Source organism: Seriola lalandi, unplaced genomic scaffold (genome assembly GCF_002814215.2).
Source record: "Seriola lalandi dorsalis isolate HSWRI2012SDOR001 ecotype SW California unplaced genomic scaffold, Sedor1 jcf7180002054868, whole genome shotgun sequence".
Classification (NCBI taxonomy): domain Eukaryota; kingdom Metazoa; phylum Chordata; class Actinopteri; order Carangiformes; family Carangidae; genus Seriola; species Seriola lalandi.
The window spans coordinates 428,400-444,024 of NW_019525421.1; the positions used below are offsets into that span (position 1 = coordinate 428,400).

A 15,625-nucleotide genomic window follows, 5' to 3' on the forward strand; every position below is an offset into this window, starting at 1 on the left:
AATTTTGTGCAGACCCTGCCTGTCAAAGTTACATTTTATGAATCCCAACAACTATGTCTACATTTTCAGAAATAATTATTTGTCTCCTTTTTACGGTTTGGCCGTGATCTCGAGTTAAAAATAAAGGTTATTTTTTACTGCTTCACGCACTCTAGCCAACTGACGCTTTCACTCTAACTTTGAAGAAAAAGTGATTTGCACTCCTCCTTTGAGTGCTCAGAGTTTGAAAAGTTTACATGTTGAAAAAAAACATTTGTTGTGTTTTGGAGAGAGCAGAAGTTTTTCTCCATTTTATAGTTTGAATCACAATTATACATGCAGGTATGAGAGAGCTGGGTGACTCAGAAAAAAGGTGAAATTTTGTAGAAAAAAGTGGGTTTCTAAATAAATGAAATATCCAGCTGTTCTGTAACTCATAAGATGTTCCTATGTAATAGTTTAATCCCAAACTTCTATCCCATAGAATGTTTGAAATGTAACATGTAGATTTTAAGACAATGTCCTTCATGTGACCATACTGTCAGCATCCTTCACATGAGGTAACACACACTACATGACATCCAGAACACCCATATTATTATTATTACAGTCAAATAACTACTGTGTAATCCACATTTATAGACTATTAGCTTTGGGAAATGTTTATATTATTGTTTGATCAATTAACCACTTGTATCATGATTAATTCCAGTTTTAAAGGATGTAATATGAAATCAACACCTATTACTCTTCTCTGCCATTACTAGTGCAAGTAGTTTTGTATGTTATTTCACTTAATGTTTTGTGGTCATGGTGGAAGACAGATGTGCAAGTTTATAAGTAAACTCTAAATTTAAATTATTCCAAAGTTCAGTGGAAAATTACTCTCTTCTCCAAGTGGAAACACAGGAGAAGAGGGGCGACACCCCTGAAACATGCACCAGCCCCCCAGGGGATAAAACAGTCGTGAACAATTCAAACAGGTCAGATGTCAGATGAAGAGAAGTTCAGAGGAGAGAAACCCAGATGCTAAGAAGGAAGAAGATGCAAGAAACGAAGCTAAAAACTAGAGGCTGAGAAGCTGAAGCTAGAAAACGATGCAGAAACTAGGAGCTGAGATCTTTGCTCAAAGCTCAGAGTCCCGGCTCAAATCCAGCTCTTTAGCGAGTAAACTCTTAGCTATAAGCTGCTAGCCACAAACTCATGGCTCTTAGTCATTTTTGCACTTTTCGCATCTTTTAATTTTCTTTGCCACAAGCTCCAAGCAACATAATTTTTATCTACACGTGCGATCTTTTATTTTTATAAGCCAAGTCAAGACCAACTGAACCAAAACAACAGAAGTGCCTCAGAGTAATTTTGCAACTTTTAAATCATCATCAAGTTTTCCCTTTTGAAGATTTTGACAACTTTAGAGTCATCTGGTCAACGCTAGTCTCCTCTAAAGTTATCCAGCCAAAGTGAAGAGCATTAGAGTTTATTTCGCATCAACCCGCAAGAGACACCGGCAGATAACACATCTGCACGACCGCCTGCAGAGAAGCCGAGCATGACTGGGTTGATGTCAAAATATAGCAATATTTAATCATCAAACCTAATTCGTAGATGTAGTATCATTAGCTGTATAGCCATAGTGTATAGCCATAACATATTCTCTCCCACCATTGCCAACTCATCATACTGCTCATTTCATTATTATTTTCATCTTTATGATTATTGACCTTGCATTTACTCTGTAGATAGTAGTTTAGTTAATAAACTCCTTTATTTACACCCAGTTGTTGTCCTGTTGTATTCATTTGACGTAGAGACTGGAGATCCATTGGATCGAGAAGTCATGGCTTCCGATATGAGATTGATAAATTTGGCAATGAAGTAATTCATTGTTGTCCTCCCAGAGGACTGGTGCCCCATTTCAACAAGAGTAAATTCTAAATTATGACGTTAATGCTACACATGAAACACTTGCAAAATGTTTTTAGAACAAAAAATTTCTAGCTGGGTAATGCTTTTTGCCACTTTATTTAAGATGATGTTACTGACGTTAATTTCTGTTGGTTTCATGACCTTTTAATTCAGTTGGTCCTAGCTGACCTTTATTATTTTCTACTGATAATATGGTCAGTGCAATCTTATGCTTTATTCAAGTTATTTTCTGTTTGGCATTCAGCCTTAAAATTTTGTCATTGCTGACTTAATTTCTGTTTGGTCGTCAGACCTTAACGTTCTTTTTGCCCTTATATTTAATTTGGTCTTACTGAGTGTAAGTTCCCAGCTGACCGAACAGCTGACCATATTTGTGAATCATGCATGACCTTATACATCACTCACAGCATTTCATTGGCTGTTGGGTCTTAAATCGTCAAAGCTATATAACTTCCATTTGGCAATCAACCTTTATCTGTTGTCGAACTGACAAAATTCTGTTGGTCAGTGGACCTTACATTTTGTGCATTTCATTTAAGTTGGTCTTTCTGACCTTCATTTTTGGTTGGTCTCATGACCTTTATTTCAGTTCGGTCCTATCTGACCTTTTACTTGCTGAATCATGGTCGTGTGGACTTATTCATCTCTCACATTATTTTCTGCTTGGCATTCGGCCTTAATTTCTGTTTGAGCATACCTTTACATTCTTTTAGCCATTTTCAAGTTGGTCTTACTGACCTCAATTTCTGTTTAATCTTATGACCTTTTCATTCTGTTGATAATTAGTGATCAAATAATTTTTTGAAAAATAATACTGAATCTGTTTGTACACAATTCGTTCCATTATTTTGCTTAAAATTGGTAATAAGCTTATCAGTCGGCTATGGCAACTTTTTATTTTTAAGTATTGGCACCACTTTGGATATTTTCCATGCTTGTGGACACTTATTTTCATTGAAACAGTAATTAATAATGTGTGTGACCATTGGAGCAATTAGCGAATTAGTGAGCAATTTACTATCAAGATCATCGACGCCAGGTGCTTTATTTTTACAGTTTATCATCATGAATTCGACTTTAGCAACAATGACTTTCTTGAGTTCAAATTTACATTCTTTGCCCTGCATCGTATGATTTATTAACATATATGATAGATCTGTGCTTTTCCACTGTGTTGTGTCTTTTAACTCATCTATATTTTTTATAAAATAACTATTAAAATAATTTGCTATATCTTCTGGTTTAGTTAGAAATTCCCCTCTAGTTTCTAAGTAAGATGGGGTAGACTTAGTGTTTCCCTTTAATAAATTATTGAAAGTATTCCATAATTGTTTACCAACCTTTTAATAACACAATTTCTGTTTCTTCTTATTTAGTTTAGTACCAAAGGTCCTTAATTTGCAGTATATCAGCCAATCTGATTTAAGACTCAATGAAATTGCGATTAGCTTCCACTCATTTGTTCTTATAGTTCCTTATACAGCCTTGATATGTTGACATTTCTAACTGTAAATTTCTTTATTGGTCCACATGACAGTCCACAATTCTAATTAATAGTTCACTGAAAGAATGACATGCTTCCTCTGGATCTTTTTCTGAAAGCACTTTTGACCAGTTAGCATTTTAAGCATCTTCCTTGTATTTGACCTGATTGAAATTCAGAAATGATCGTTTCCTCATTACTTTAGGACCAGGCTTAGGAACTTTTTGTTTTCCTTACAATCGCAATGAGATTACAGTCTATTGGCACAGATACGGAGTTAGATCAAATCACTGGTGTGTTTGTAAAGATATGTTGTCACTTATTAAATATATTCTATTTGGTTTACTAATAATCTGTGATAGACCACAAGCTGCAGATACACTTGTTAGTTCATCTTCATCAGACAGCAAGGAGAATTCCAGTATATATTTAAAATCACCCATAAAATAAATTTCATAACTAGGGCTACTCGTATGATCCAACATGTCACAAATTTTGTCTAAATACCAACTATTAGCACTCAGTGGTCTGTAACAACATCCTATCAATATTGGTTTAAGATGTTTCAAACAAACTTGTAGCCACAGTACTTCTATATCTGACAACATGAGAGCCTGTCTTAACTTTAACAGGAATATGACTTTGAATGTAGCAAGCAACCCCTACTCCAATATTTCATTTTGGTAAACTCAGTATCGGAGCAACACCTATAGTTAACAACTACATTTAAACATATGCGCACACTCATTACACAAATACACAGTGTGTTGAATTTCCATCTTAGTTGTCTTGATTGCAATCATAGGTAAGCTGAACTCCCTTTCACGTTCCCATTTGTTGTTGTTGTTGTTGTAAAACTATTGCACAATCTTCTCACCAGTCTTTACATGACTGACAGTGCCGGTTTAATTGCTTGATTGAAAAATGTCTCCACTGTTCTGTGGTCCTGGAAATATTTGTGTTGCTGGATGTATCATGTTTTATTTCTGCCTAAATTTCTGCAAGGTAGCCACAAAACCTGAAGAGAATCATTCAGGATCAGGATTATTTTAGACAGAGACCCAAGTTGTGCAAATTGGAAATTAATTGATGCAAAAGCATCCTGAAGCACTTCAGCATGGGCTGAATTAAGTCAAAGCAATCAGCCATGACCAACAGGTATGTTTTGAACGAGCACTGCACTAGTTAGAGTCCTAGCCCCGAAGTCTGTATGCTCAGGTTTATTATTATTATTTGTCTTATGCCGCAGCTCAAATTGCCATGAACTGGAATGAGTGAGAAACATGAAACTTGGCCAAATAACTGGAAATGATGTGCGCTTCTGGCCCGAGAGGTATGAGTGCTATCAGCAACATGGTGATGCTCTGATTAAGGCTCATTTTCAAAAGCCAATGCCCTTCACACCATTTGTAAGATTGACTTGAAATTTGACACATAAGCCCAGCTCAATGTGCTCTACCATTGAAGTGGGCCTGGATAGATTTTTTTATAATTTGAATAATTTGAAAAACAGTAAAATGAATAGAACTGTAATTTTATGTTTAGCAACACCAAATTTGGCATACACCCTTGGGGGACAGATAAACAAATTTCTATAACAAATTAGCAAGATTGGTCACAAAACACGGCCATTAGGTTTTGGTTTAGAAACACTGCAACCATTAAATACATTCTCGTTGTGCTTACTATCTGAGGGTAATAATTGGAGGCTGGCTTATTAGATTATGTGCCAGGTGAGGGTTAGCTGGAAGTGAGCACTAATAGGGGCTGGCATTGAGAGGAATTAGCAGGTTGATTAAGAGCTCTTAGTGCTGCCTAGGCCAATCCTCCGGCACGTTTGCCAGGGTTAATCAAGTCACACAGGGAGCATCAGCTAGCCAGAGGGAAACAAGGGTTTATCTGAGTGCAGGAAGACAGTGCTAATCACTGTATTATGGTTAGTTGGACTGGTATTGTTTTGGACCACTGGCATCACCCACACACAAACAGTTGCATTGCACAATCATTTTGTGGTGAAGGGACTCTGATATTGGGGTTTGATGGGTGACACATGATAGATTTGGATAGATATGGATACTAATGACCCTAAAGAATAATTACTGATTAAAGAGACTGAAAATCAATGAAATATGATTCCAAACTGTGGAATTCAGTTCCAATCATTACATACTCAACCCTGCGCTCAGTTCACCTCCATATTCCAAAAACTTATCTGTAAGTCTTATCTGAAGTTCAAAAAGGCTGAAGTTTTCAAGGATTTGAACAGTCTCTCCATTCAGTTGAATGGCAAAAAATAGCATCAAAACTTAATATTTGAAAAAATTATAGATAGAAAAATGTTGATTACAAGCAGAAATCTTTTGAAGTAGCTGAACGTTTTGATAGTCGAAAGGTTTTTGTAGTAGATTTTTGTAGAGTGAAAGCTGACTCAGCATTTACACTATTGCTATTCAAATCTTTTGTTATTTTTCTTCCATATGCTTTTCAGCAGCTAACTAGTCCTCCATACTTTGTGCTACAAAAACCGTTCAACTATCAAAACATTCAGCTTCTTCAGGAGGTTTCTGCTTGAATTCAACTTTTTACTACTTATATTACTACTTTTCGACTTATAATTTTAACAACAACAAATGCCTCAGCATTCACACTAATAAAGATTTGGATAACAATAGTGGGAATGCTGACTCAGCATTCACACTAATAATAAAGATTTGGATCTCAATAGTATGATTGCACTATCCTTACAACCAACTTCACTTATAACTCCACAAATGGAGAAGCTTGAAGAAAACCTGTGATTTAGCAGTGAGGTGCAATACACTTTTGTATTGTAGATGTAATGGAGACTGAGGTGCTCTTTAGACTGGTGCTCTGGTTAATAATTGTTTGCTGTCAGTCCTGTACATCTATAACCCATTTATCAATCAAACCTGAGTGTATATTTCTTATGTGCTGGCTTCCTGTCAGATCACAGACAAGGTGGCAGCCATGCAGTGGAGTTGCGCCCAGATCAAACAAACTCCATTCCCACGTAATAACTCAGCCTCCCTGTGTCCACAGCTTCTTCAAACCCACACAGTGTGGGTTTGAAGAAGCTGAATCCAGCTGTTCAAATCTGCCTGGCAGGCTGCAATTTGGCAGTTGATGAATCCCATCGAAAACAGAAATATTTTCACCTGCCTCCATGAGCCTCCTCCAATTCCATCTGCACAGGCCCATCTGACACTCAAGTGTCTGTTCAAAACAACAAATGCCTTTTAATTACTTGTAAACAGCCATATGTTTTCAATGAAAAACTTGACATCAGCAGACAGCACATAAAAGGAGAATATAGGTTTTCATCCCTTGAAGCTGCACATGCTGTTACACACCAGTGTTCCATGATACAATCAAACATTTTTTAAAACAGGATTGTTTGCTGTCAAAGTTAGATTAGAACCCCAAGAGACTATCAGTTTTCTCACTGTGAGTAACATACAGAGAAAGGTACAGGTAGGTTAAGGCTATCTTAGCATAAAGACAGAAAGCAGAACAGCTAATCAGCTAGTAAAGGCTAAAATGATCAGAATATATGGATCAGTGCAGCTTTACACATTACTGGCACCTTTAGATTAAAAAATATGATGATTCGTTTATCACCTTCGTAGGCTCGTTGACTTCCAGATCAGCCGCAACTTATTGAATTTATTGGTGTAAATAGTTGAATTAAGCACTTGACACTTGAACTGGAGATGCTGCTTTATTTCACCCTCCAGCCCCGCCACCTTACACTGTTGATATCCTCATGAGAGACCTCTCAGCTCTGAGGTTAAAGGTCACCTTGAGAAAGGGAGAGGGTGAGAGAGGGAAAGAGTGACGGTGGCAGTGTGTGCCTGGGGGTTGGGGTGGGGAGGGGGGTTATTCTATGGGGACATTTGAGGAAGAACAAAGAGTGAGCCATGTGACTCGAGGCAAAGCCTCTTTCTTTTGTGCACCACATGGACACGAGCATCTGCAGTGGAAGGTCTGAACAGAGCCATATGCTGCATGAGGACAATACCAAGACACTGTTTTCTGTGTGTGTGGTTTGTGCGGCCCTAAACAGCCACCATCCATTGGTGCTTTCTGAAGTTGACTGTGTCTGGACAGGGCAACTGCCCTGCTAATCACCATAAGTTACTGCTCTGGTTTGTTTGGCTCTGCAGAGACTATTGTTATCCTGCACCAGACCAGGATGTCTTCAGCTACACAGGCAGTGTTTTTGGTGTATAAAAGGTTGTTTTGAAAACACCAATGAGGGCAAAAAGGAAATATAGTCTCAAAACAACAGTTTTTAGGAATGTTGTAAGCCTAAAAGTACCAAGGCAATTTGTCAGATTTTCTGTGTATAGCATACATATGCCATTCATCCAAAACCATTGGTTATTTTATAATGATATGAAAATATTATGATCCCTGCCTTTATCTATGTGTACAAGACATAACTACATGAAAGACAAGACACTTAGAACATTGCTTTTGTGGTTTAAATCTGCTTTTTGTCTTGTTGGTCAAAAACATCAACTCTACCCAATCTGTTTTTTTTTTAATTATCACTATATGTCATTTTGTCCATTATTAGAAAATAATAATAATGATAGTATAGTGTGAAAATTTCTCCTGTCCCGTTTCCATTGCAAATCAACTTGTTTGAAAAATGTACTAAAAAAAGGTCAGTAGCTTGGAAAAAAGATAAGAATAAGGCAGATCACTGCACTGCATGCATCATGAAAAATTACTGATATGGATGTTTGCGATAAATTGTTCAGGTCATAATTCTACAATTTGCCTTCGTTTTGCTTTCCAAAAATGGTCTAACTTGGGCTCCAGTCTACACCTTAAATCACCATATAGGTAGTTTGTCCCTACCCTCTAATACGATCCATAGGAGCATACTAGTAGCAGCTACACTGGACCTTTGTCGTCATTGTAGCATTAACGCCATATTTTAGAATTTACTCTCATTGAAATGGGGCACCAGTCCTCTAGGAGGACAACAATGAATTACTTCATTGCCAAATTTAACAATCTCATATCGGAAGCCATGACTTCATTCAATGGATTCAATGGATGGAATGGATTCAATGGATCTCCAGTCTCTACTTCAAAAGAATACAACAGGACAACAACTGGGTGTGAATAAAAGAGTTTATTAACTAAACTACTATCTACAGAGTAAATGCAAGGTGTGATAATCATAAAGATGAAAATAATAATGAAATGAGCAGTGTGATGAGTTGGCAATGGTGGGAGAGGATATGTTATGGCTATACACTATGGCTATACAGCTAATGATAATACATCTACGAATTAGGTTTTGATGATTAAATATTACTATATATTGACATCAACCCAGTCATGAGCAGAGTGTTAAGACCGGCCTACTGTGAGTTGAAGACCCTCAGCTGGAACCCAGGTGGCTGTGGTTGCCGTGGTAACCCTGGAGACACGGGATCTAGATGGATTCTCCTGAAGGCTGTGTCCCGTTATCACGATGACGGATTCTGCCGGTGTCTCAGTGGTTCAGCTCTGGTGGAGTTTGCCAGGAGACTTTCTGTCTCGGGCACTCTTGATTTCTGCTCAGCTTCTCTGCAGGAGGTCCTGCAGATGTTATCTGCTGGTGTCTCTTGCGGGTTGATGCGAAATAAACTCTAATGCTCTTCACTTTGGCTGGATAACTTTAGAGGAGACTGGCGTTGACCAGATGACTCTAAAGTTGTCAAAATCTTCAAAAAGGAAAGCTTGATGATTTAAAAGTTACAAAATTACTCTGAGGCACTTCTGTTGCTTTGGTTCAGTTGGTCTTGGTTGGCTTATAAAAATAAAAGATTGTGCATGTAGACAAAAATGACGTTACTTGGAGCTTGTGGCAAAGAAAAATAAAAGACGCGAAAAGTGCAAAAATGACTAAGAGCCATGAGTTGTGGCTAGCAGCTTAGAGCTAAGAGTTTACATGGCTACAGAGCCGGGCTTTGAGCCGGGACTCTGAGCTTCGAGCAAAGATCTCAGCTTCTAGTTTCTGCATTGTTTCTCGCTTCTCGCATTGTCTTGTCATCTGGGATTCTCTGACTTTTCTTTCTCTTCTGGTTCTCCTCTGGCCTGTTCTGAACTGACATTTGACTACTTCTCACCTTTCAGGCTTTTCTGCACTTCTCTGACTTTGTGACTATGTGTGAATTGATCACGACTGTTTTATCCCCTGGGGGCTGGCGCATGTTTCAGGGGCGTCACCCGTCGTCTCCTGTGTTCCCACTTGGAGAAGAGAGTAATTTTCCACTGAACTTTGGAATAATTTAATTCTAGAGTTTACTTATAAACTCGTACATCCGTCTTCCACCATGACCACAAAACATTAAATGAAATATCATAAAACTACTTGCACTAGAGAGGAGTAATAGGAGTGTTGATTTCATATTACATCCTTCAAACCTGGAATTAATCATGATACAAGTGGTTGATTGATCAAACAACAATATAAACATTTCCTAAAAGTCTATAAATGTGGATTACACAGCAGTTCTTTGACTGTAACAATAACAACATGGACATTCTGGATGTCATGTAGTGTGTGTTACCTCGTGTGAAGGATGCTGACAGTATGGTCACATGAAGGAAATTGTCTTAAAATCTACATGTTACATATCAAACATTCTATGGAATAGAAGTTTGGGATTAAGCTATTGAATGGGAACATCTCATGAATTACAGAACAGCTAGATATTTAATTTTACATTCTTCCTTAGATCTGTGTCTGTGAAGAAAGTTCTGCTGGTCACTACCCAGGACTGGAATGTGGGTTGTAGTTTATGACTCTTATCTAGAGAGGGACAGAGGAAGGGAGGTTGGTGTGTGTGTGTTCACGCATGGCACAGCCAGGCCAGGATTTACACCTTAGTGTTAATCAGTACTTTTGTTGTTACTTGTCCTATACAAGAAACAATCAAATATCAATAGACAAAGTCTTATTGTTACAAACTGGAGATTTTGCCTATATTCTCCAGTTGTCTGGTGTTCATTGGTTAATCCTCTGGAGCTGGCCCTTTGACCTTTGGTCTTGTTCTGTGTCGTCCGGACATGCTAACAGCATGTTCTGTTTGTGGAAGAGGGGTCCTTTGTCTCTGTTTCCTATCAATCTGATAGTTTGATGGTGGGAAGAGTCGCAAAGTGTCAATTTTGTCCGTAACTCTGCATGTCCTTATAATAAACTTCCTAAAGGGCTTGTGACTGATGCCAAGCCACGTATATACGCTACATCATGGTAAGAATAATACAACCAATATCAGAATACCAGCAGCAGGTGTTCTGGACCATTGTCATCTTGGTAACAATAATAAACACAGGTATGAAGCTGTGAGACAGTCACAGGTTTAGGAAAAGATTGTGGTTTCGGTTTAATTTCGATAATGATCATGAGTTGGGAAAGTTGAGTATTTTGTTGACTCATCCTTCCACACCAACCACCTCTAAACACTGGCTTTGTTGCCCTACATACAGTCTTAACTGACTTCTTCCTTTGCTCCTGTCATACTGTGGCTGCTAGAAGTAACCTCACAATGTGACTATGAGTCATAAAGTTGTGCTTGCACAGGCAAGCTATGGGGCATTCTCAGCTCGGAGATTTGTTTCCGATCTTTCTTATCACCTAACTTCAACTGTTTCTTGACTCCCTAGAGAACTCTTTCTTCATTGCTCTGTGAGGTGGTGACTAAATGTTATTTTAGCAAATACTAGTCATTTACAAGCATTTGTGCTAATTATACCTAGTTATTTTTTACTTTACACATATACAGGTTTGACCATCTTTTGGGCTGGAGGTCTTCTATAAACCAAAAGTAGATCCATCATAAAGAGGTTTCACCAAAGTCTCACCATTTGGCCCAGATTTCCTGCCCATAGTTATCGCTAACCTGCCTGCCTCAGATAGGCACTCTTATGAAGGTTGATATCTGCAGAAAATGTATTTGTTGGCCTCTGAACTATTCTTGGAAATGACTTCTGTCAAGTAACAAAAAGCAAAATCAAATAATTTATGGTAAAACCTACAAAAAAGGGCAATCTTTTTATTTATTCACTATCTGCTAAATTTAACAAACATAGAATCTCCATTCATTCATCCATTTATGCACATACTGCTGAGAACAGTAGTTACTTGAGAACCCACCCTCCTATATTAGTCCTGTGGCTAATTTCAGCTATCCATCTGTACCAGAGGTGTGGGTGTAGCCAATTTCTTTCTGCAAAAATATATATGACAGTCCGCTAAATCTCTTTTTCCAAGATCCAAACAGACATCATCTTTACTCCTGCCGCTCCCTCCAAGATAAAAAGTGCTGAGGTGTAGAAAAAGCCTCATGCATTGTTGTGTTGAGCATGTGGGGAAAGATTGGAGCTCCAATAGTAAGGTGGGATCTCATCAAAAATGTCACATCAAAGACAACACAACAAGCAAAAATGGTTATTCATCTCAACATCAGTGCCACAGTTCTGTCACTGAGCCAAACTAGCATGGAAGAGACACACACATAAACATGTCTATACCGTATCTAGGTTAACTTTGTCTGGCCAATCTGCTCTGGCTTCGCTGCTGTTAATCTCCTCCCCTGCCTTATCACGGTGGGAGGTAATGCACATAATACCATAGGATTTCCATTCCTTTGCTCAGGGTGTGAACAATGAAGCTGGTAAGGAAAAAATAAATGTGGTTAGAAAATAAATCATCATTGAAGGTGCAACAACAAAGAATGGAAATAGAGTTGAAGCTATTCATAGTATGGAAATTCTAGGATCTGATGTCCAGTGCCAAAATTTTATATTCAATATAAATTCAGGTTTTGGCATAATCCAGAACCAACATGCTTTCGTCTTACCGCCTCTATTAAATTTAGCTTTAATAGGACTGAAAATGGGGAAGCAGTAATTGAATTTGTTTCTGATTACAATTCAAAATTATTTATTATAGCAATTAACCATTTTTGGACAATTACAAGTTCTGTAAAATACTCAATAGTTCAATAAAAATACAATGCTATACCTGGCTTCAGAAACTAGTTTTATCAGCTCCACTTAGCTGCGCCTCCTTCATATTAAAATGGCTGATATCTAATATTTAACGAAAGATCAATACTAAACCAGCCTACAGTGTAACTTGAGCTTTCTTCAATTCAATAATCATTTTATATATATATGTTTAAATATACCGGTAAAAATGTTAGAATTTCTAAAACTTTTTCAATATACATAATTCAGTGTCTCATTGCCTCTTAAATTGACGCATAGAGCAAATAAACAATTGGAGATTTTAAAAACAAGGAATAGTGGAATATTCTTGTACAACTAAATCTAAATTTTTCTCATTCAGCAGCCAAACACATTTGCAGCATTGTTTCTACCATGGAAATCCGATATTACTCAGAAAGTCCACATAGTGTTAGCTGTCAACCATTAGCAATTAAAGCTGTATCTCCCCTTACAACTTTCATCCTTTGGGGTTGGGGGACACTTCTTTCATTAACGTTATTTCAACACCTATTGAAAGTACCAAAACACTCTAGCTAGGATTTCTTCCAGATGTTGTGATGGCAAATGACCAGACTAGCAAAACAAACATGTGACTCCAGATACAGTGTTTCCATCACAGATTGGGCTAGACAATTGGTTGGGACTCTTTAAACTCAGCTGAAACTAAACTCAAAACACAAATGTTGGGGGTACTATCACTGCAGAGAAATAAATTAAATTAAACTTTCTGGTAATTATAACTAACAAAATAAGTGCACAATTCAAAACAAACACCAAGAATATAATGTATATGTTGGTTTCTTAGGAAAAATGTATTTTAATTTCACATGGACTGCCAATTTTAGATACTACAAACATAATTTTTTAACATGATTATTACCACAATTATTAACAAGTATAGATTACATTTAAGATTCCACCCAAAGCCAGCATTGATCCCTGAGTTGCATTGCCAGGACTAAAGCCATTGATCAGCCCCTACTGATGGAAAAGGGCTGCAGAGTCCCAATGTAACCAGTACATTGATCCAGAGAAACAGAGAGAGATTAGACAGTACTGACAGTACTGAAAGAGAACATTGATCTCCAGCTGCATCCAAAGGGCACTCCTGTCCTGATGGGTTAAGGAAGATCCATCCCCCTACTCCTACTCCCATCACGCCTTCTCCACCCTCCTCCCTTTCTCCTACTCATTCATTCTGCTCAGTGGACCATGCATTGGTATTGTGTTCTTCTGACCATGTGCTGCTCTCTCACAGTGAACGGGCTCTCGATCAGTGGGAGGCACCACCCAAACAGCAATAAAAGGGAGCTTAGCTTTGTAATGCTGCCTACACTGTAAAGCTACTGAACATGCAACATTCATCAACATTCACCTCTGGGTTTCTCTTTCACATATCAAACACCTGCATCATCACTACAGGGTGTTTCCATAATCTCTTTTGAAGTGTGCTAGTATTTCCCCCACTCAAAAAAGAGCCACATGTGGATACAGTGCACACACAATTTCTCATCAACTGCACTTGTCAAACTGTGATAAATGAGTCCAATTGCAGTACATGGCTACAAAGGAGTCCCAGATGCTTCAGCCCAGAACGGAGGATGCACAGCCTTTAGATAGCCAGCACAGGCCGCTCCTCAAACCCCCAGTTGAGGGTGAAGAGACATTCAACTCAGGGACTGCAGTATATATGTTACCTCATTACACTGTAGCAAGATGGCTCCAATACATCAACCTTTTTTATATGCTTATCTGAAGGAAAAAAAGCTCATGAAAGAAACTTTTGTTTAATCATCAGTTTCTCTTCATTTGCAGGATCATTTGATGAAATCATAAAAAACGAACAAGTGAAGTGCATATAAATTAAAAATCACATGTACAACACTTTGAGCAAGTTAACCAGCTTTCCTGCATCCTGTTATGTACACAAACATTTACATATTAATATTTCATCAAGCGTGTCAGAATAGTCATGAATGGGACATTCATTCAGCAACTCAGCATCCCGAAGACCCCTTCTCCCCTGAACCCTAGGGGGGAGGTGGTGAAAGAGTAAAGAAGGTGAACAGTACCTGTTTGCCAGATGTACAGGGGTTTATTTTCCACTGCAGTTTGTGCATCCAGCTCCCAGATGGAGAGAAAGAGCAGCGCTAATGTCCAGAGAGAGGGGATACCCAATGTCCCCACAGCTCTGCTGGCCAGCCCCATGGCCGCCGCACAGCAAGTACTGTAGTTCCCAATGCAGTCAGGAGGAAAAAAAGCTAGCCTGGCCACGAGGTAGAGAGCTGGACTTGAGTATGTTTTCTGCTTCTGCTTTGTCTACACCAGTGCGTTCAAGATGAAGTAATCCTGGGCAAATGGGGCTGAGGTCTTTCCTCCCTTTTCAATTCCTCTGTTTCTCTTTCTCTCTTAGCTCCTTAATGAGAGAGAACGAGGTCTGGCAGTAATAGAACAGGGAACAATAGATCCCTAAGCCCAGCCTGCTGCTGTATGCTGGGTAGATGCAGCACCTCCCTCTCTCTCCCTCTCCCTCCCTCTCTCTCTCTCTCTCTCTCTCTCTCTCAGAGCAGACACATGCCCACCCTCTCTGCCCTCCCTCCCTCTCACTCTTCTCTAATCACTTTTTCCAAGGACTCTCTGAAGCTGTTTTTCACTCCAATCGAAGTGCACAGCTAGATTGAGCAGGTGGAGGTGTGGAGCTGTGCTTATTGGGGAAATAGTGCCAAAACTGTATTTAAAAAATTAATCTTCAACTAGTAAAGTTGAATCAGAATATTCTTCAAATTAAACTTCCCTGAAAAACTCTACAATGGTTCAAATCTTCAGTTTTGAAACAGTAAACAGTGTGCCTTAGAGATAGGGATGTCACGATACCAGAAATTTAGTAGTCGATACCAATACCAGTGATAATCCACGATTCTCGATACCTATTTTGATACCACAGTAAACGAAAATAAATAAATAAATTCCACGTACTTTCTCTTTCACTCCTTAATTGAAAAATATGAATAAAAAGCCAAAAAACAAAGAGCAGTGGCATGTAGCCTTCAATAATTTAAAATATAATAAAAAAATTTAATTCATTTTTAATTTAACTTAATCTAAAATTAAAATATAAACAATCAACTTTTTATTGCACAACTTTTCAGCTAAAGTGCCCTGAGACAAAAATATGGACATATAATAGATATAATAATAAAG

At 38.2% G+C, this 15,625-nt stretch overlaps 1 protein-coding gene across 1 annotated transcript in view; it reads right to left on the minus strand.

The window, feature by feature from the left end:
- thsd7aa (thrombospondin, type I, domain containing 7Aa) overlaps positions 1–14,881 on the minus strand; it is a 199,347-nt gene extending 184,466 nt beyond the window's left edge. Inside the window, exon 1 of the mRNA XM_023428180.1 lies at positions 14,497–14,881. Coding sequence (XP_023283948.1) covers positions 14,497–14,632 — 136 coding nt within the window. The 5' untranslated portion in view covers positions 14,633–14,881. The remainder of the gene's footprint in view (positions 1–14,496) is intronic.
- Between the last annotated feature and the right edge of the window lie 744 nt (positions 14,882–15,625).